The sequence below is a fragment of the Mauremys mutica genome, unplaced genomic scaffold (genome assembly GCF_020497125.1).
Source record: "Mauremys mutica isolate MM-2020 ecotype Southern unplaced genomic scaffold, ASM2049712v1 Super-Scaffold_100400, whole genome shotgun sequence".
NCBI lineage: Eukaryota > Metazoa > Chordata > Testudines > Geoemydidae > Mauremys > Mauremys mutica.
Window position 1 is genome coordinate 179,144 of NW_025423330.1, and position 22,695 is coordinate 201,838.

At 54.0% G+C, this 22,695-nt stretch overlaps 1 protein-coding gene across 1 annotated transcript in view; it reads left to right on the top strand.

The window, feature by feature from the left end:
- Positions 1 to 20,144, top strand: part of LOC123361171 (SKI family transcriptional corepressor 1-like) — a 147,479-nt gene extending 127,335 nt beyond the window's left edge. The window contains exons 3-4 of the mRNA XM_045001327.1: positions 16,113 to 16,261; positions 18,152 to 20,144. Coding sequence (XP_044857262.1) covers positions 16,113 to 16,261; positions 18,152 to 20,144 — 2,142 coding nt within the window. The remainder of the gene's footprint in view (positions 1 to 16,112; positions 16,262 to 18,151) is intronic.
- Positions 20,145 to 22,695: the final 2,551 nt, after the last annotated feature.

Below are 22,695 nucleotides of genomic sequence, written 5' to 3' on the forward strand. Positions count from 1 at the left end.
TTGGCTCCCTATGCACCTGTCACTGGTCCAGGGATGGTTGCAAATCTGGAGGGATGGTGTTTGCGGTCAAAAACGCTCACGATTTGCTTCCTCCTGGCTAATGTGACAAATTGACCTATTGGATGAGTGAGGCGCGCACTTTCACTTTTTTGAGTGTGAATACGTGAAAAGGGAGGTAACGTTTGTGGGTACAGCGCACTCCCCTGACCCAAGGTGGTAACCAGAGTAGCCCCATTCATTTTCTCCGCTGGCTTCCTCCATGATTATTTCCATTGACTTGGCTCCCTACGCACCTGTCACTGGTCCAGGGATGGTTGCAAATCTGGAGGGATGGTGTTTGCGGTCGAAAACGCTCACGATTTGCTTCCTTCTGGCTAATGTGCCAAATTGACCTATTGGATGAGTGAGGCGCGCACTTCCACTTTTTTGAGTGTGAATACGTGAAAAGGGAGGTAACGTTTGTGGGTACAGCGCACTCCCCTGACCCCAAGGTGGTAACCAAAGTGGCCCCATTCATTTTCTCCACTGGCTTCCTCCATGATTATTTCCATTGACTTGGCTCCCTATGCACCTGTCACTGGTCCAGGGATGGTTGCAAATCTGGAGGGATGGTGTTTGCGGTCAAAAACGCTCACGATTTGCTTCCTCCTGGCTAATGTGACAAATTGACCTATTGGATGAGTGAGGCGCGCACTTCCACTTTTTTGAGTGTGAATACGTGAAAAGGGAGGTAACGTTTGTGGGTACAGCGCACTCCCCTGACCCAAGGTGGTAACCAGAGTGGCCCCATTCATTTTCTCCGCTGGCTTCCTCCATGATTATTTCCATTGACTTGGCTCCCTACGCACCTGTCACTGGTCCAGGGATGGTTGCAAATCTGGAGGGATGGTGTTTGCGGTCGAAAACGCTCACGATTTGCTTCCTTCTGGCTAATGTGCCAAATTGACCTATTGGATGAGTGAGGCGCGCACTTCCACTTTTTTGAGTGTGAATACGTGAAAAGGGAGGTAACGTTTGTGGGTACAGCGCACTCCCCTGACCCCAAGGTGGTAACCAAAGTGGCCCCATTCATTTTCTCCACTGGCTTCCTCCATGATTATTTCCATTGACTTGGCTCCCTACGCACCTGTCACTGGTCCAGGGATGGTTGCAAATCTGGAGGGATGGTGTTTGCGGTCGAAAACGCTCACGATTTGCTTCCTTCTGGCTAATGTGCCAAATTGACCTATTGGATGAGTGAGGCGCGCACTTCCACTTTTTTGAGTGTGAATACGTGAAAAGGGAGGTAACGTTTGTGGGTACAGCGCACTCTCCTGACCCAAGGTGGTAACCAGAGTGGCCCCATTCATTTTCTCCACTGGCTTCCTCCATGATTATTTCCATTGACTTGGCTCCCTACGCACCTGTCACTGGTCCAGGGATGGTTGCAAATCTGGAGGGATGGTGTTTGCGGTCGAAAACGCTCACGATTTGCTTCCTCCTGGCTAATGTGACAAATTGACCTATTGGATGAGTGAGGCGCGCACTTCCACTTTTTTGAGTGTGAATACGTGAAAAGGGAGGTAACGTTTGTGGGTACAGCGCACTCCCCTGATCCCAAGGTGGTAGCCAGAATGGCCCCATTCATTTTCTCCACTGGCTTCCTCCATGATTATTTCCATTGACTTCGCTCCCTACGCACCTGTCACTGGTCCAGGGATGTTTGCAAATCTGGAGGGATGGTGTTTGCGGTCGAAAACGCTCACGATTTGCTTCCTCCTGGTTAATATAACAAATTGATCTATTGGATGAGTGAGGCGCGCCCTTCCACTTTTTTGAGTGTGAATACGTGAAAAGGGAGGTAACGTTTGTGGGTACAGCGCACTCCCCTGACCCAAGGTGGTAGCCAGAGTGGCCCCATTCATTTTCTCCACTGGCTTCCTCCTTGATTATTTCCAATGACTTGGCTGCCTATGCACCTGTCACTGGTCCAGGGATGGTTGCAAATCTGGAGGGATGGGGTTTGTGGTCAAAAACACTCACATTCTGCTTCCTCCTGGCTAATGTGCCAAATTGACCTATTGCAGGGTTCTGGGGGTTTCTGCATTTTAATTTTATTTTAAATGAAGCGTTTTAAGCATGTTAAAAAACTTGTATACTTTATACAACAATAGTTTAGTTATATATTATAGCCATAAAAAGAGACCTTCTAAAAATATTAAAATGTATTACTGGCATGTGAAACCTTGAATCAGAGAGACTAAATGAAGACTCGGCACAGCTCTTCTGAAAGGTTGCCGAACCCTGAACTTTTGGATGCTTGAGGCATGCTCTTTCACTTTTTTATGTGTGAATACGTGAATAGGGAGGTAAGGGTTGTGGGTACAGAGCACTCGCCTGACCCCAAGGTAATAACCAGAGTGGTCCCATTCATTTTTTCCACTGGCTTCCTCCTTGATTATTTCCAATGATTTGGCTGCCTATGCACCTGTCACTGGTCCGGGGATGGTTGCAAATCTGGAGAGATGGGTTTTGTGGTCGAAAACGCTCACGATTTGCTTCCTCCTGGCTAATGTGCCAAATTGACCTATTGGATGATTGAGGTGCGCTCTTTCACTGTTTTGTGTGTGAATACGTGAAAAGGGGAGGTAAGGTTTGGGGGTACAGAGCACACCCCAGACCCCAAGGTGATAACCAGAGTGGCCCCATTCATTTTTTCCATTGGCTTCCTCCTTGATTATTTCCAGTGACTTGGCTGCCTATGCACCTGTCACTGGTCCAGGGATGGTTATACATGTGTCACTGGTCCAGGGATGGCTGTGCCCCTGTCACTGGTCCAGCGATGGTTGCAAATCTGGAGAGATGGGGTTTGCGGTCGAAAACGCTCACGATTTGCTTCCTCCTGGCTAATGTGCCAAATTGACCTATTGGATGAATGACGCGCACGCTTCCACTCATTTGTGTGTGTGTGACATTATTGATATAAACTGGGACCATATAGAACATGGTTTTCAACCAAGGTCCTGTAGTGGCACCAAATCTTAGGTAAAGGTGGTCATATACGGTGGCTAAGACCAGGTTATGGGTTGCTGGTTATGATTATGCTGTCTGTATGTCTGTGTATCATTTTGTAGTTGAAGTTATAAGTATTGGCTCTGTACTGTCTGTATTTTGTATTTGTGCTCTGCTTCTGGGTGACACTGCAGACAAGTTGGTGTTAGCTCTGATAAGTTCGTTTGATGGCCTATTAAGGACCATCAGCTACACAATCGACCCATGCAGAGAAGGCTGATACGCCTTGTAACTGAGCAAAGTATGCAGGGACTTGCCCATGTGACTCTAGTCTCCATTTTGCTGTAATTTTCCACAGTAAGGACAAAGGTTCTTACACCTGGAAAAGCCTATATAAGGCTAATGCCTCATCTCCATCTTGTCTTCAGTCCTGCTTCTTACCTCTGGAGGGATTTTGCTAGGAAATGAAGCTCTACGCAAGGGACTAGTGACCCATCCCAGCGGGGGATGTTCTCCAGAGACTTGATTTGAACCTGCAGTTTACTCCATCACTGTTACAAGCCTGAACTAAGAACTTTGTCATTACTCTATGTAACTGATTCCATTTAACCAATTCTAGCTCTCATCTCTACCTTTTTGCCTTTATGAATAAGCCTTTAGATTTTAGATTCTAAAGGATTGGCAACAGCGTGATTTGTGGGTAGGATCAGATGTGTATATTGATCTGGGGCTGGGGCTTGGTCCTTTGGGATCGAGAGAACCGTTTTCTTTTATTGGGGTGTTGGTTTTCATAACCATTCATCCCCAGGATGAGTGGGTCTGGTGGTGATACTGGGAGACTGGAGTGTCTAAGGACATTGTTTGTGTGACTTGTGTTCCCCAGCACGGTGAAACCAAATGGGACTGTAAGAGCTGGATTCACAGGCAAGAGTAATGCAGCAAAAGGCAATCCTAAAATTTGTAAACAGTTCTGATACTTTACATAGACAAATATGAGATACTCTTTTAAATACTCAAGAGATGTGATGCAGAGTTTGATGGAATATAGGGAAAGTATGTCACTGCATCAAGTCTCCTGTAGCAGTAAATTAACAGCAGGGAAGCAGATTTTTATTTTTTTAGTGGCATCCAGAAACGGTCCAAGGGAGTTTTCCTGTTGAAGGGGGATGACAGGGGCTGCAGCTTATATGGGCTCGAGGTGCTTAAGCACCAGTAATCTTCAAGGCTGAGGGCTCTGCTCCACCAATATTTGGAGCGGTGTTTCTCCCCTGCCCCCGCCGCAGAGCTTCCCTGCCTGAAAGAAAACAGCCAGTGCCTCTCTCCTTTCTTTGTGCTGTTTCTGCCTACGGATATAGAGATCAGCGGCTGGCAGCCTCTTGGAGCACCGGGGGAGGGAGGGGAAGAGGGAGAGAGGAGGAGACAGGAGGCACTCAGGTGCTTAGGAGTTCTCTCCCCCCCCCCCCGCACGCAGGGGGAATAGCAGGGGTGGGGAGGCCACACATGATGGCAGCCCCCCACCCCGGTGTGATGAGCTGGGAATGTTCTTAATGTTTTCTCTGAATACTGTGTTGGTGCCTCAGTGTCTCCTATGCCGTTCTAAAGTATCTAGGTGGTGGATCAGGGTATGTGATTGCTACAGAGCAAAGGGCCAGTGCACCTAAATGCCTGGCACTCTGTCTCCTAGCAACTGATGGCCTGGGCCCCTCCTCTGCAAAGGTGCCAGCTGAAGGTGTTGGAGACAAAGAGGTCAGGTGACCTCCTGGCCCAGGAAAAGAACTGAGCAGAGAGGAGTGGCTGGAGGGGGTTTGGGAGTCTGGAGCTGGCTGGGGATGATGAGGGAAGTGCATATGGGGATCTGGCTCACTGCCCCCAGAATGGACCCAGCTGTGGGATCTTGTTTGCTGTAACCTACAAGCTCTGTTTTAGACTGTGTTCCTGTCACCGAACAAACCTCTGTTTTACTGGCTGGCTGAGAGTCACATCTGACTGCAAACTGGGGGTGCAGGACCCTGTGGCTTTCCCTTGAACACTGCTGGGGTGGGATCACTGTGGGAAGCACATGGAGGGGCAGAGGATGCTGAATGCACTAAGGAGAGACCCAGGAGATGAAGATGTGTGAGGTTCTTGCCATGGAAAAGTCTGCTCCAAGGGAGAGGAGGCTCCCCAAAGTCCTGACTGGCTTGGTTGGGAGCAGTTCCAGAGCATCGCCCAGGGACTCTGTGCCACCCAATACCCACCGCAGGGGAGGCGAGTGGGCTTTCTGGACCTGAGAGAGTCCCTAGGAGCATGTGCAGTGACTGTGTTGCAGAGTGAGTGTGCTGTGGGGGGAGAGGAGGGATCCCTCCACTGGAGCTTGCTGCTGCTGATAAGGGGGGGGAGAGTCCTCTCTGGTCCTAGACCTGGGGCAGCCTGTCTGCATCCCAAGTTACTTATCCCCAGCCCTGCCCCACCCCAGAGCCTGCACCGCCAGCACCCCAAACCTGAGCACCCTCCTGCACTGTGAACCCCTCATCCCCTGCCCCACCCCAGAGCCCTCACCTAAGGGGGAAAAATGTGCAACTGAAATGTGGTGGTCAGTTTGCAGTATCATTGTGTTTAGCACAATACTTGATTATTTTACACCCCTTTAAAGTATATAAGTAGTTGTATACAGGTGTTACAAAGTGGCAAGGTTCTTAATGTTTTTCTCTGAAGACTGTGTGGGTGCCTCAGTTTCCCATATGCATTTCTCAAGGATCTAGATGGTGGGATAAGGGGGTGTGATTGTTGTAGAGCCCTAGAGGGCCAGTGTGATGCTGTCTGCACAGAGAATGGCCGAAACCCTGTCTCCGGGCACCGGATGGCCTGGGCCACTGTCCTGCAAGCTGCCAATTGAAGGTGTTGGAGAACAGAGAGATCAGGTGGCCTCCTAATGCCTGGAAAAGAGAGAGAGGGCAGAGGAGGGAGTGTCAGTGCCTGTGCGGACTTCCGGGAAGCCCATGGTGTGGAAGGAGATGCTGTGATGCTTTGGAACTACTCCATACAAAGCCAGTCAGGACTCTGCGAGAGACTCCTCTCTCTGAGCGTACTGTCTCCAAGATAAGAAGCTTACACCTTCCTGGGTCTGACCTTGGAGCATTCAGCTCTTTCCACACCGTGCACTTTCTGCAGCGAGTGTGCCCAGGCAGGTCATGGGGCAACCAGCGGTCCCTGCACCCCAACTCTGCAGTCAGACGTGACTCTCAGCCAGCCGGTAAAATAGAAGGTTTGTTAGACAACAGGAACACAGATTAAACAGAGCTTGTAGGTACAGAAAATGACCCCTCAGTCAGGTCCATCTTGGAGGGTGGGGAGCCTAGACCCAAGTTCTGGGCCTCTCCCCATTTCCCCAGCCAGCTCCAAACTGACACTCCCTCCTCTAGCCTTTGTATCTCTTCTGGACAAGGAGGCCACCTGATCTCTTTGTCCCCAACACCTTCAGTTGGCACCTTGCAGGGGAAACTGAGGCATCCACACAGTATTCAGAGAAAACATTAAGAACATTCCCAATTTGGCACAACAGGTGTAACAAAATTTAATACCGTATATTGAAGCAGGCAAGTGCTGCTTCTCACTTTCCACTTTTAAATGACCCTTGTAATCGTGTGTTTCTGATGCGTTGTAGCTTAATTTTATATCGGCTTACAGGGCGAGAGCGGGGGATGGACCACCATTTTGGGCACCACCAAAAATTATACAAACCTGCCGCCTATGGGATTACAGTCAGTATCGACTTTACAATGGTGCCATGGCACCAGGGCCACCCTGCATCTCACTGCAGACACAGTGCTCAGAATTAAGCAATGTTCTCAAGGCTATTGTATTCAGTACTAGTTTTCAGTTGGCAGCTACATGCTTCAGCCAGGCCACTTTCTCACTAGGCTATATCCTGAATATTGTGACTGGGAATGAGGGGGGCGGGGAGTGTAGCAGATGCAAATTCGAGGTGAATATTATCTTGTCAATACTGTCCTGGGTTTATGATGCTCTATGCCATGGACTGAAGCAAAGTGGCTGGTGAATAACCAGGAATCTGGTTAATAATTATCTAAATTCAGCTTTCTTCTTTCTCTCTCTGTGAATTATCACTACTTCAAAATAGTGTGCAAGTTGACTGGATAATGGTAATAGAATAATCTCTTGTTAAAACATTGTAAACCATACTACCTGGTTTTTATATTAAACACCTACTATACATAATACAATAAATCTGACAAACAAAACCTAGGAAAATTTTATTCTTTCTATGTCTTATTTACAGTTTTACAGTAATCTCTTGCTTCAGAATGCCTCAAGGGTCACCCATACAGTTTGCAATAGGAATCAACATGTGGCTTGGCAGCTGACTCTTGACTGATTCCTGAACAGCTGGTAACTCAATATTAATCTGACATAGATACTATATGCAGAAGCACAACTCTGTATATATGGGGAGGGGTGATTATTGACCTTTCTGCATATGTAATAATAGTTTCTGGTGTTTGTAAGACAAGGCATAATAATAAACTTTGTAAAAGTTCCTGTTTGGTGTGAGAGATGTTACTTATACCTAAATTCACTCCCCTTCCCCACACCCAGCCCTATGCATGCTGGCTAGGGAATATCATTACTGTAGTGTCAGCTTTTAAGAGAGCTTCACATGCAGAGCCGTCAGTAGGGATTTTTGGCACATAAGGCAAGGAACAGAGGCAGCATGTCCGGCTCTTCCCTATTAGAGGGAAGGATCCACCGACGAATTTCTGCAAAAGAGCCGTATGCGCTGCCCCTCTCCATTGAAGACGACCAGAGGCACTTTGGCAACGAGTACCACAGTCCCTCTCAGAGGGAAGGACTTGCTGCCGAATTGCCGCTGAAGGAGAGACTTTCTGAGCCCCTCACTTTCCGTGCCCGAGGCAAATGTCTCACTCGCCTTGCCCTCGTTACGGCAATGTTCACATGCACCACTTCTAGTATTACGGTAAGTTAAAACAAGCTACAGTACATTGGGACATTAATGCTCTATTACAGTATTTGCAGTAGCATATTAAAAGCTATAACACTGAACAGAGTAGTTAGGGCCGGCTTTAGGAAGTTTGGGGCCCACCCAATTCAAACATTTTCAGCGGGGCCCCAGCAGGGATTACTTAAAAAAAAAGGAAAAAAATGTGGGGAAAAAAAGCCTTTCCTTTCTTAGCAACCGGTTCCCTATGAAAAGTTCTGATTTAAGGGATGTGCCAGAATATGTATTTCTGGTACCAATAGGGTTACTATATTTCCAGATTTAAAAATTCCTCCCGAACAGGAATTTAAAAACCAAAAAGTCTGACATGTCCAGGAAAATAGGGCTGTATGTTAACACTACCTACAGTTCTTTTTTAAAAAGATGGGCCTGAACTAGAAATGAACTCCGCTTCACATGTGTGGGTCCCCGCCAGGGGCGGCTCTAGAAATCAGGCTGCCCCAAGCAGCGCGGTGCGCTGCGCCGCCCTTCCCCGGTCCCGCGGCGGGTCCCCTCTTCCCGCGGCTCCGGTTGAGCTCCCGCAGGCCTGCCTGCGGCAGGTCCACCGGAGCCCAGGACGAGCGGACCTGCCGCAGGCAAGACTGCAGGTCCACCGGAGCCAAATGCCGCCCCCCGGGAAAGGGCCACCCCACGTGCCTGCTTGGCGCGCTGGGGTATAGAGCCGCCCCTGGTCCCCGCCACTCCCTGGGAGTGTGCTAGGGTGACCAGATGTCCCGATTTTATAGAGACAATCCCAATCTTGGGGTCTTTTTCTTATATAGGATCCTATTAACCTCCACCCCATCCTGATTTTTCACACTTGCTGTCTGGTCACCCTAGGGTGTGCACATGTGTGTGGGTACCAGCTGCTCTCTTCTCCCATCATTGAAGCAGGTATGCAGGGTTACTGCCCAGGGAATTGCAGGGCACCAGTGGACATGGGGCTGGCTGCAGGCAGGGCAAGGGGTGCAGCAATGGCTGGAGACAGGGGTGTGTGGGGTGGGGTGGGGTGGGCTGGCTGGCTTCAAGCAGGGCCATAGGGGGGTGTGGCATAGATTGGCAGTGCTGAAGACAGAGGAGTGCAGGAATGGCTGGCTTCAGGCAGGGGGGGTGCAGCAGGGGTTGGCTGGAGGCAGGTACAGGGGGTACAGACCACCCGGTATGGTAAGTGCTCCCTCTTCCTCCTCCCTCCCCCACCAGAGTAACAGCAGCCACCTGGGGCTCCCCTGCTTCCACAGCCCTGGCCATGTACACAGCTGCCGGAGCCCTGGGGGAGCGGCGGGGCTCCAGTGGCTATTTAAAGGGCTAGGGCAATAGAAGCAACGGGGGGGATGGACTTTTTAAGTAGCCCACAGATCCCAACAGCCCTACCCCATGGCTCCAGCAGTGTGGCACTGGTGGCAATTTAAAGGGCACCCAGGCCCTTTAAATTGTCCCCTGGAGAAGCCGGGCCACCCCGGTACAGTGCACTGACTCTTGCCAATACACCGAACCAGGGCTTGGGCACGGGACCCTCTTAGGGGCAGGGCCCGATTCAGGGGAATTAGTTGAATTAGCCTAAAGCCGGCCCTGCCAGTATATCCAGGACATTAGTAGCACACTTTTCCCCCACCAATACCTAGTAGTTGCACTGTCATCTCCCATAGCTACTTAGGTTGCAGCTTTATTGTTAAACCTAAATTGGGAAGAAAGACGACTGATTCAGAACTTCTTTAATGGTTACTTTATCGCTAAAGGGTGTAGTGGGGTATAGACTTGGAGAGAGGAAGGTTTCTATGATGTAGGCAAGATCAAGTATTTTATCCAAAACCAGAATACGAATGGCGCTGGTCTTCTGGGTGTCTGACCTTGAGCTATTGTCAAAAGTTTGAGGGTGACTCGTCTCCCTCCTCATATTTTGGTTGAGGATTGTATTGATAAAGGGATTGGCCTCAAAGACCTGGTTGTAGGACTCTGCCACGGTGTAGTTTTCATCTTGGATTGCCTGGTCCTAATTATAGTAAAGCATGCACTTTAGTCTTTGTAATTATATGTTATAACTCTGTTGCTTTTTATGAAGACAGGAGTAAAAGAAAAGTAGCTGCAATATTTTCATACTAAACTAATGCTGAAAATGTACATAATTTCAATCAGACTCCTAATCTTAATTTTTGGTTAATTTTCTTATGGATTTATTTATTATGGTGGGAAACTGCTATAGGGAAGTACACTTCTCCTATATAGGTCATAAGGATCCTATCTGTCTGAAACTGGCTGCTCTTTCTTTCTTTGATCTGCAGAGTGACTGATGCTTTTCAGACATCAGTTGTGGGTACAGAAGGGTTTCATTGCATCTTCTCTCTTGGCACCAGCTACTGTTCTCCCTTCTTGTTGTATTGATAGTGGGTGTGTGTGTCTCTCCTTTCTTTAAAATCATATATGCTAGGGACAGTCTTGTCCTCTTCTCCTCTCCTGATGTCAGTGTAGATGCAGGTGGTGCAAAATGTACTACAGTCATATAGTATCTCAAATGCAAAGCTACATTTCAATGATCTGAGGTTTGAAGAACAATGTGGAACTAGCTGTTTTACGGGATGTCTCAATTTCATTCCTGTAGTAACATAACTGGTGATAGGAAAGCAGGGAGAGAGAGAGAGGTGTGTGCTCTGCAAGGCTGCTGGCCACGGGGCCAATGGGTGTAGGTGGGCTGGGTAGGATCGCGGGAGTCACATCTCAGGGATCTGCCCCGCTACCCAGCACTGCTCCAGCTATGAGCTGTCTCCACTGCCTGGGACCTGTGGGGCCCCACCTGCCTCCCCGGGGGAAGAGCCACCTGGGACTGGTGCAGAGGCTGCGCCAGTCTCAGCCACTCACAGGGAACAGTTGGGGAGGGGGAAGGCTCAGCTGGGTCCTGAGAGAGCCTGGCCCCGGTAGGCTCTGCTCCTGCTCCAGCCTGGCTGCTTCCACCACTCCCAAGAGGCCAGAGTTCTCCTGCCCCAGGACCAGTTCTGGCTGCGCTGCCATCTCAGCCTCGCAGCCACAGTCACCTCCCATCAGGGCCGGCTACTGTGGCTGGGGGCTAGGGTTTGGGAGAGTAGGTCTCTAGGTGGTCTGGGTAGGTGCTGGGCACTGGGGGGGGGGGAGATCTATGTGTTGGGGGCCTGTCAGTGGGGGAGATCTGTGTGTGTGTGGGTGCTGGGAAGTGTGGGGGGTCTGTGCGGGTCACTGCAGTTGTGGTGGTGGGGGGCACTGGACAGTGAGGGGATCTGTAGGGGGGCTCTGGGTGGGAAGGTGTGGGGCACTGTGCAGTTGTGGGAGGGCTGTGGGGGGTCTTCAGCTGGGGGGCACTGGTCAGTGAGAGGATCTGTGGGGGGGTTCTGAGTGGGTGGGGGAGTGATCTGGGAGTGCACTGGGCAGGGGGGTTTGTGGGGGTCTCTAGATGGTGCAGCACTGGGTGAAGGGAGTCAGAGGGGTTCAGGGCAGGGGATTTGTGGGGGTCTCTGGGTGGTGTGGCACTGGGCATAGGGAGTCGGAGGGGTGCTGAGCAGGGGGTTTGTGGGGGTCTCTGGGTGGTGTGGCACTGCGCGTAGGGAGCCAGAGGGGTGCTGAGCAGGGGGTAGCATGGTGCAGCATGGGCCCACACCCAAGGGGAAGAAGCACAATGGCAGTGCAGGGCTGGGCTGGACAGCATGGGTCTGGCAGCTCCTGGTTTGTAAACAGTGCCCTTGTACTGGGCTGGGTGGAGTGCGGCTGTCCCTGCCGTACCATGACTCATATCCCATTGCCCCAAGTCAGCCCCTCGCTCTGAGGACTCTGCCCCCATGCCTCATGTCCCCATTTCCCCCATGGGGACCCACAAATATGTTTAGCACCGGGCCCACAACAGGTTAATCCAGCCCTGTTTGGGGTGCAGGCTCTGGGATGGAGTTGGGGGTGCAGGAGGGTTGCAGGCTATTGGGAGTTTGAGTGACGGGTGCAGGCTCTGACCTGGGGCAGGGGATTGGGGTGCAGGAGGGGGTACAGACATGTGGGCTCTGGGAGGGAGTTACCAAATCAGCACGTTGTATAAGAGAAAGGAGCTGCAGGGATTTCATATAGACATCGAAACTGATAGAAGAGACTTTTACATAGTCAAAATGTGAGAGGCAGAGTTTGAGGGAGGGAGGGAGGGAGGGAGGGGGCGTCTGTACAATATTTCCCCACATTCAGTCTCCTGGCTGGAGCAGTAACAGCCCCGCAGCACTTGTACAGGATAGAGGAGCTGCGCTGTCTACGCTTTGACAGTGTAGGAATCGGGCTGCCTGTGCCTTTAAGACCCAGCCCCAGGAACCCGCCCCCTGCTCCAGGGCTGACACGGGGCACAACTGAAAACAGCCTGTGCCCCCCCCACAACCCCGACACCCCCAGATCTGCGAGCCCAGCAGGTGGCTCATCCCGAGGGGCCACTGTTCCCCCCCCACCCCCTCCCTAAACGGGGGTTTTGTCCCCGCACAGGGTCTGGCAGCGTCTCCCCCCCTGGGCTTAACCGCGGCTCCCACCCCCCACCCCCGATTTTTCCCCTTCAGTCTCTCTCCTGCCGCTGCCTACAGCAGCTTGACCCCTTCTGTCCAGTAAATTTCTGTCCCCCGCTCAGACCCTGGCAGCCCCCCCCCGCTGCGATTTGCCCCCTTGAGCATTTTAAACGCCCCCAAAGAGTAGGCAGCAAATGGTGAGTAGAAGTGAGGGCAGAGAGAGGGCAGTGGCGACAGCGCAGGTTACTGGGCATGCTCAGTTCGGCTGCGCATGCTCAGTGCAGCCAAAGTAGCAAATCGGGATAGGTTCATGTTTCTGATGGTACACCTGGTCCCGCCTGCCCCGGGCAGGAGAAGCGGGGCCGGTCTCGCTTCGGGGAGGCCACCTGCGCCTGGCGAAGGCTCCAGTTCCCTGGGCTGGCGGGGGCCGGGAGCGCGGGGCGAGGCTGCGCGTCCCCGTCCCCCCCAACCGCGGAGCTTGCCGGGAGGGGGGGGGGGATTCCGCTGCCCTAGAAACGGCCCAGCCCCGGCCGCGCTCACGCCCTGGGGGTTTATGGCCCGGCGGGACAGGACTCCCCCTCCCCTCCTGCCACCTGCCTCCTAGCGCCGAGTTTGCTCCGTCTAAACGCGCTGTTAAATACGGTGCAATCCGCGTAACTCGGAGCAGTCACAGGGCTGCGTCGCGTGCTGGCTGCGCGTTTACACGGCGCTCGGCCAATGCACCACTCAGTGCGCCCCCCCCCCCCCCAAACCAGCCCGAACCGGGACTGCTTCGGATGGGAACAAATTACAGAAATAAACGTCCCGCCTAATGAATAGCGAACCCGTAACGTTTGTCATTTACAAACGCTATTAAAATAACGTCTAAAGACTGGCGCACTGGGGAGGTGGGGGGTGTATCTCCCTCCATAAACACTTTGCTCCGGCTTATGAAAAGGGTTTATCTTTTTAACGTCCATGCAAATGCGCCGCAGCCGGGCTGGGTGGCACTGCCTGCTTTGCTCGTGCCGTAATAATGCCTAATAAATATTTAACTACGTATTTGTTTAGAGGGCTCCTCGCCTGGGCTGCTGAGCCGCCGCCGCCGCCGCGCAAGGAAGCAAAGGGACCGCGCTAAATTGACTCCTGAAATGTCTAATCACAGGCAGCAGCCAGGGTGGGCCCCTTGCAAGGGGCCTGGTGCCCATGATCCCTTCCGCAGCTCGGCGAGCTCCTCGGACCCGCCAGCGCGGCGCAATCACTGGGCACAACGCAGCCTTCCGTGGTTGCTTTAAATAATTAAAAGGCATCCAGCCCCCCTCCCAGCCGGGCTCGGTAACCCGAGCTAGGAGAATACCGGCTCCTGGAGCCCGGGGAAATTTCAGTCTGACGGCGGGAAGTGCTACTCGAGCTGGAGCCTGCACCCCAAACCCCAAGGTGGGCCCCCCCGTCCTAGCTGTGATTAATTCTGGGGTGTCGGTCCGGCCGCAGCCCTGAAAGGCGAGACGTGATCATATTCCTAGGAAGAGATTTATGGCCCTAAATCTGCTTTCAAGGACAAATACGTTTAATGACACATTAACTCCCAAGTAGGCAATAGACTTTTCAGAACAATACGCGCTTTAATATGGAACACATATGTTGGCGGAGGGCAAACGCTGTTCTAGCTGAATGGGAAGCTGCTTAACAAAAGTAATAGCCGGGGGCGATTCGCTGGCCGTTATTAACTTCTGTTTGATTAGTGTCATTGCTCAAATTTGGTCCGGACAGTATGATTAATTACCGTTTAATTAACGTGTCCATTAAGAGCACTTAATGCCACAATGCTTTAGAAACAGCCCGAGGAGCAGAGCTGCAGGAAAACGCCGGGTTGGTTGGGTTGCAGAAATGCCTTTTTAGGAGGGATATTTTTGGTAAACGATAATTCACGCTTTTAAAAATCGCTCCCCTCCCGCGTCAAAGCGAGAGGCCCCAGCAACGGCCCAGCGATCCGCCGCCAGTCCGGGAGACTCGGGTCCTCTCGTTACGGTGATTTTATCTGAAGCAGCTCCAGTGTCGGCAGGGGCTGCAGAGACCTGAGATTCACGGGGGAGGTTTGCACACGCCGGCGGGGGCTTTTCCTTTGAACGCTACTGGCCTCGTCCCCCAAACATCCCTCTGCCCAATTCATCACAAGCTCCGAACGGCCAAATACCCCGCCCGGAGCCCCCTTGGAGGGAGTTTAACTAACGAATAAAACGGGTCAGGGAGCTGAAGGATGGTTATTGATCAGTTTATAAATAGTTAATCTCCCCAGGATTTCGTTACCGGCGAGTATTGCACCAATAGATCCGCGGGCTCGCAGGGAGGGGGCTGCAGCCGAGGCAGGCGGCTCGCCTGGGGGCTCGCAGGAGACGCAGCCAGCGGCTGCCTCTGAATGCAAAGTTTACAGAACAATCAGCGCCTTCCCCGTTTACTGCGCCCGCTAAAGACCCCGCCGAAGAGCGCGCTAGCCAGAGGCCCGGCTGACTTTCTGTCGCATTTCATGGCGTCTTTTACTTTCAAACGAGAATTGATTGGGCTCTCGCGGCGGCCTGTTTGGATGGCCCCTTAACGTGATAAATAATAAATTCCTTAATTTCTCCAGCCATCGATTCCCCCCTCCCCCCTGCTTTTGCTCCAATTCGTTACCGCGCTGGGCCCGCCAGGCCCGCAGCGAGCCCCGGCTCGGGCTTTTCGGGGCAATTGGAAGGCTGAGAAAACACCTGGCTCCCCCCCGCTCCAGGTTTTCGCCGCTCCTCTCCCTCTCCCGGCGGCTCCTCTGCCGGGTAGCCGAGTGCCACATGCAGGCCTGCCCGTCTCGCTCCGGCTGACCGAGGTAAGGCTAACGCCGGAGGGCGGCGGGGGGGAGCCGGAGTGTGCCCCCGAATTAACCCTCTGCTGCAAACTTTCCCGAACCGGGTTTGGGCTCAGTGTTTGCCGCTCTCCCAGCGCGCCAGGACTGGCTCCAAGCGCACCAACTTTTGACCCAGCTTGGCTTAAAAAACCCCAAAAATCTCCAGCCACAGCGGGTTGGTTCCTGTCTTCCCCATAGGGAAGGCGCGCACCGGGGGGAAGTGGATCCCAGGGAGGAGCCGCTCGGTGATCCACCTGGACTGACGCCTCTCCCGTCTACCAACCCCCCTCGCTCCAAGGCAGGAGAAATAAATAGCAGCGTGAGAGGACGGGCTGCTCTGCCAGCTCCTTTCCCTTGGCCCCTTCCTCCCCCAGCGCGACTTTCCCCCCGCTTGCAGGGCGGGGAGATGGCCCAGGTGACAGGGGCACAAATCCCAGCGCTTACCTTTGCCAGATCGCGTGGATTTTTCTAATCGCTGTTCCTTTCCTCTCCCCCTCCCCCCACTTCCCCTCCCCCCTTAAAGCAGCCCCGGCTGCGTTTTGATTGACTGGAGCGCAACCATGATTGACGCTGGCCCGGGTCCCGAGGCAGTTAATGTACAGGCGCGGGTGCTAAGTGGGTGTGCCTTCCTATTATTTTAGCGGTCACTGGATCAATGTGCAACGTCTTCAGCTAAGGATCAGGATCCTCCCTTGGACTTGCCATGTGGTCACTTTTCTTGTTGCATCTCCGCGCGGGAGGACACTGGCAGAGGGCAGGCGCCCGGGCGCTCCCATGAAACTCCGCACCGTGCTGGGGTTCTGGATGCGGCTGCAGCCCGGCAGGAACGGACCCTAGCAAGCGGGGGTGGATTGGTTTTGGGGTGCAGCTGGACTATTTTGACAAGTGCTTCCGACCTTGCCCGCCGCTCCGGGGATTGCACCGCACAAGGTAAGCCCTTCCCCGCCTTGCAAGCCTGCACCCACGAGCCATGGCTTCCTGGGATTTATTTTGCAAGCCTGGTTCGAAACCAGCACACGCACGTCCAAGCAGAGCCTGGGAGTCGTTGACACCAATCTGTGGCTCGGTGTCTGCAGCCACATTTCGGGCTTTCCCTTCTGCCGCTGCCTCTCTGCTCCCTCTCCGGGCCGGTGTATATCGAAGTCATTCGTTTTAATCCCCTAACATTCGTTCCCATTCTGCCGGTTTCACGTCCAATTAGGCGTTGGGACGGGACTGCTGGTGTGTGTGGGGGGTGGGTGATCACTTGCTGCCTTGAATGAATCACTTAAAAATAAACAAAATCCCCCTCCCCCTAAATCTAAGTCAATACGTTTTCCCAGCATTGGATCCCAATATTTTGGCTGCAGACGAGACAATGAAGCCCGTTTGTCTGGACCAGGGCAGCCTTTAGCCAGCGCTGGGGTGAAGTTTGATTCACATTTGCGAGGAGGACACTCCAGCTATTTTGTGTAATTACCATGGAAGCTGCTTAATGCGCTGACCCCTTTTAGATAAACTCATTTGCTTGGCTCACGCTTCCTTCTGCTCCCTGGCGAGCTGGGAGCCTGAGGGGCAGGTCAGTAATCTCCCTCGCTCCTAATCCCCTGCAATGGCATTAGACAGGGGAGAAGGTTCAAGTGTATTGGTCGATCCAGCGCATTTAAAAATAACCCGGGGCCCAAAGTCTGGGAGCAAACCCGACAACTTTCGGCTGCTGGTGCATTTCCTAAACCGTCTCTCGTTTGGTAGGGCTCGTTCGGGCTGGCGAACGGGAACCCTGTCAATTAAATACAGGTGGCCCCGTGTCACCGCAGGATTACTGCCAGCCTCAGACAGACAGTGAGTTTATTTAACCTGCCGGTCGGGTAAGTCCCTTCACGGTTATCTAAAGTGGAGCAGTCAGGTTAGCCGGTTATTTACTGAGTCGCTCCTCTAAGGTGTAAATGCAACTCCAGGCAGCGCTAATTAAAGCCTATTTTCCTTTCCTCCAAAGCTGGACAAATGCAGCAGGTACCTAGCCGAGGTGCTATTTAACACAGAGCCGGGGCTAGTTGAGAGTGAGAAACCGAGCGGCTGAAACGTGGGAGATTAAAAATAGAGGAAAAAATCCCACTAACAACTGAAAAAAAAAATCCCCAACACGTTATGAAGGGCTGTCGGGTTTAATGCCCTCCACTGCTGCTCAGAAATGCCAGGTGACCAGGCAGGGTTGAGATCCAAAAGGAGAAATCTGAGCCCAAACAGGGGCGGTTTGTTTTCATTTCTGACTCTGCTATTTCCAGCTGTAACTAAATGCACCGAGAGATTCCTTGGTGACCTACAGAAGCGCCTTGTGTCGCTCGTTAATATTTTATATTCGCGATTCTCTTCCTCTCTCTGTGCCCACCAAGTGCAGTAATTGTGGTAGATGTAAAATGACATTTTGGCCCGTATTCTCAGGTCTGCATTGGTCTGGAGCCGCAGACAGATCCTGGAATAATAGAGGGAGGGGAAGAGAGATCTTAACTCGCAGCAAAACCTTTCAAGCCACAAAGAATAGCGGCAGCCTCTCAACCCATCTCCTTGTACCATCCGGCGCCCAGGGAATGTTCTGCCTGTGCAATGCCCCTGCCGCGGTACAGAGAGGGATGCAGGGCTGCTGCTAAGACTGAATTTGACCAGGTAGGGGAGATCTGCTGCGGCACAAAAGGCCAAACGATGCCCAGGCCGCCTTCGCTGGTGGAGTTCGCCCGGCCTCCTGGCTGGCCGCTTTCCCCCACGAGCACCGGGCTCGCTTTGCACGCCAGGGCCGCGGCGGCGTGGCTAACCTCTGCCTTTTGTTGTGTTCTTGTTTTGCAGGATTGTTTTGGGGGGGATGGAGGCGATTGCCAGTCAGATGGGCACGGGGAGAGACTCAAGCTCCTCCCCGAATTCAAAGCAAGAGCTGCAGCCCTACTCGGGCGCCAATCCCCTCAAGCCCAACCAAGTGGGTGAGACCTCCCTGTACGGCGTGCCCATAGTGCCCCTGGTCATCGACGGCCAGGAGCGCCTGTGCGTGGCGCAGATCTCCAACACCCTGCTCAAGAACTACAGCTACAATGAGATCCACAACCGGCGGGTGGCGCTGGGCATCACCTGCGTGCAGTGCACCCCGGTGCAGCTGGAGATCCTGCGGCGGGCCGGGGCCATGCCCATCTCGTCCCGGCGCTGCGGCATGACCACCAAGCGGGAGGCGGAGCGGCTCTGCAAGTGCTTCCTGGGCGAGCACAAGCTGCCGGAGAACTTCGCCTTCGACGTGGTGCACGAGTGCGCCTGGGGCTCGCGGGGCAGCTTCATCCCGGCCCGCTACAACAGCTCCCGGGCCAAGTGCATCAAGTGCGGCTACTGCAGCATGTACTTCTCGCCCAACAAGTTCATCTTCCACTCCCACCGCACGCCGGACTCCAAGTACACCCAGCCCGACGCCGCCAACTTCAACTCCTGGCGCCGCCACCTCAAGCTGAGCGACAAGACGGCCACGGACGAGCTGAGCCAGGCCTGGGAGGATGTCAAGGCCATGTTCAACTGCGGCACCCGCAAGCGGACCTTCTCCCTGCATGGGGTGGCCGCCGCCGGTGCCTCCGCGGCCGCCAAGGCAGCCCTGCACCCGCCGCCGCCCGGCGGAGCCGAGCTGGCCCCGGTGCACAAGAGCTGCAGCGGCGAGGAGGCGCCCGGGGAGCGCGGCGCGCTGAGCTTGGCCGGGGCTCACGGCGGGCCCGGCGCGGTGCGCAGCTACCCGGTCATCCCGGTGCCCAGCAAAGGCTTCGGGATGCTGCAGAAGCTGCCGCCGCCGCTCTTCCCGCACCCCTACGGCTTCCCGGCCTCTGCCTTCGGGCTCTGCCCCAAGAAGCAGGAGGACTCGCTGGGCGGAGCCGGCGGGGGCGAGCCGGGCAAAGGGGGCGCCCTGCCGCCGGACATGTTCTGGGGCCACCCGCACCAACCCCAGCAGCCGCCGCACCAGGCCGGCGCCGGCAAGGACAGCGGCGTCTACCCGCCCTTCCCCATGTTCTGGCCGGCCGCCGGCAGCCTGCCCGTGCCGCCCTACCCGGCCCAGAGCCAGGCCAAAGCGGCCGCCACTGCCGACCCGCCGGGCCTGGGCGGCCGCCACAGCGAGCTGGAGGGCTCGGAGCCATCGGGGAGCGGGCGCAGCAGCGCCACCCCGCAGGAGGGCTCCGGGGCGGACGGCGAGCGCTGCTCCAGCGCCCTCTCCAGGGCGGCCGCCGAGGAGGAGCGGTCCGGAGACGAGGCGCTGCTGCCGCCGCTGCCCCTGCCCAGGAAGGGCAGCTACCTGTCCGCCTTCCGCCCCGTGGTGAAGGACGCAGAGAGCATCGCCAAGCTGTACGGCACCCGGGAGGCCGGGGCCGGCTACCTGTCCCCGGACTTCCTCAGCGAGGGCAGCTCCAGCTACCGCTCCCTCTCGCCGGGCGCCGACACGGCCGACGAGCCCGAGGTCGAGGTGGAGTCCAATCGCTTCCCCGAGGACAAGGAGGAGGAGGCGGCGGCGGCCGTCGAGGAGGCGGAGCAGCCGCCGCTGCTGCCCAGGGCGAAGGAGCTGCCGCCGTCTCGGGCCGAGGAGAAAGGCGGCGATCAGGGGCCGGAGAAGGTGAACCGGCCAGCGCCCAAGGGGAGCCCGCAGAGGAGCAGCAGCAGAGGCGGCTACGAGGTGGGGGGCTCCGCCGGGGACCCCGCTCCCGGCTGGGCGCTGAGCCCACGGGCGCGCGGAGACGGCAGCGCTGCAGACCCCGGTCCCAGCCCCCGGGGGAGGCCTGGCCCGCCCGCGGCGCAGGCAGTGTCCTGGCCGGGCAGGTGCTAGAGACCAGGCCCTGGGGGGGTGGCGGACACGGCTCTGATCGCCGGGGCCTGCGTGGCTTTACCAGAGACCCAGCAGCCGGGCGAAGCCGGCAGGGGAGAGTCACTGTCCCTAGCCCGCTGGACGTTCAACCCCGCAGGTGTGAACTCCCAACGGTATCCGGGGGGGGGGGGGGGCGTTGGTTCACCCCTCCCCCCACCTTTCTATTATTTTAAAAGGAGCTATTCGGGGCACCTATAAATTTACATGCAGCCGCATAAAAGCACCGCTAATTAACCTGATTAGAAGGATTGCTTTCATGCTTAGGGGAAAATTGCCTAAAATTAAGCGGCTGCTGGGTCTGTGGGGGCTGCAGGCTTTGAAAAGCACTTGTACGCCGCGGTTGAATTTGAATGGGGGTAATTTTCTCCGGAGCGCTAATAATGACGCTTAATAAAACGATAGTCGCCTTCTGCCGCACGGATGCAACTCTCTGGCTAAGCCCAGCAGCAGGAACCGGCCCCGACTCCGGGGCCTCTTCCTCCCCAACTGCACGAAACCAGTCGGGGGCTCCTCGCTGGTGTGACACCCCCGTGGCTAATTCCAGTTAATGTTTCCGTTTATTTTGAAGGTCTACACCCAGGAAAGAGAAGATCATCTGCAGGCTCTGAAGAACGCTGCTTCGCTGGGGCCTGCAACCACTTATCTTTGCAACCCCGAGGCAAATGGTAAAATTGACCTCTTTGCTAGCAATTGTCTCCTATGGCTTGAAATGTTAAACGGGGGAGGGGGAGAGAAAAGAGAGGCAACCCCCCCCCCCACCTCCTTTGGAATAATACTTATTCCGAGCCTGCTAATAGACTCCATGAATCTTTCCATGTCACTTCCATTTTTGGCAGGACCTTCAAACAAACTTAGCTGTGTTAAAGGAAGGGCTTTCATGCAAATAAACCAAACATCGGGTGTCCTTTTGATAGACCGCTTTTTTTTAATTCGGATTTATTTAGGTGCAAAATTTGCTGGGTGTAAACTGTCCGTAAATGGCAAGTATTTTACTCTCCCTGTATCTGGTGGAGTTACCTCTCGCAAAATTCAGTGGCTGCTCAGTAGGCCACCAAGCCTGCTTGCCTTGTTTGTGGGGGAGAGGGGGCACAACAAAAAATTACAGTATCACTGCAGAAGGGAGCTCGCCCCCTGCCATCAGTGAGGATTGCTTCACAGCCACTGACTCCAGGAGCAGGCAGGAGCTAGCCAAGGAAACATCCCACGGCTCTGTCCTGTTACATTAGCACTTCAGGGAGCACGGCAAAATGGAAGGCAGAACGTGGGTGGGGGGGGTGGCAGGTGACCCCATGTGCCCCCCCCCCGCTTCACCCCCGTGTGTGTAATTTCAGGGGACCCTGGTAAAAAGATGCTGAGAACCACTATGAGAGAGGTCTATGAAGCCAGGAATGAATGGGCTAAAGTGAAGCGTGAAGTGTTATTTACCCTTTCCCACCATGCAGTAAAGGTGGGGGGGGGGAGAGCCGCCTGATGAAATTCACGTGCGGAACTCCTTGCCATGGTACGTTGTGAGGGCGAAAGGTAGAACTGGCTTCCACCGAGAATGAGAGACGTTAATAGAGACTAGGTCCCTCGACAGTTATTAGTGAAGTTGGTCAGTGATGCAATCACTTGAGGGAAGCCCTAAATCTCTGACTACACAGAGACCAGGAGTGGAAGATGAAGGTGGATCACTTCAGCTTGTCCTGTTCTGTGCACTCCACCAAAAGCTCTTGTAGTGCCCAATGTCAGAGGCGGGACACTGGGCTAGATGGACCATTGGTCTGACCCACTCTGGCCTTCTTACAGGAAATCATGGGGTGTGAAAGAATTAATGGGTAATGAGCTCTGCTGCATAAGGTCATCTAGAATAACCGGACAGGCCAGTATGAATAACCTTTTTGTACCATTCAATATTAACACAGAAAATATGGGGACTAGTTAGTCTAATTCCCTCCTTTGGAAATGAAATGATGCATGAAGAAAAAAAAAATGAAACTCAAAACGATATCGGTAAGTTATTTTCTACATTATGCAAGCCTTGCCTCAGCAACTCACTCATACCGACAACACATGAACCCAAACAGCTAGGTGAATATAGCTCACAAACTAGCCCCCTCCTGGAAAAACCTCATGCTAACACATCAAGCTCTAAAGATAATATAAATGTTATTTCTCTCAAAGCTCTGTTGGCCTATGGGGCTTTTTTTTTGTTTTCTAAGCAATTTAAGCTTCAGCCGTCTAAAGAAGTTCAAGAAAAAAAATCCAACCACCAGGGTCTCGTCTAGCTCAGGGTCCAGCTCAACCTCCTTCCCGCGCCACTGGCCCTCCCCTCCCTTTTGCCACCAGGTCAACCAGGGCACTAAGGCAGGAACAGGGTGAGGAAGCAAGTCAAGCTGCGCAAGGCAGGCCAAAGCGAGTCTTGTCTTCATGAGCCGCTCACAATGACGTCCTTTTTGTGTGCAACTGCTGCAAAAACATCCCGGGCAGAGAAGCAACAGGCCAAAGAAATGCCATGCAGCTGTGTTAGCCT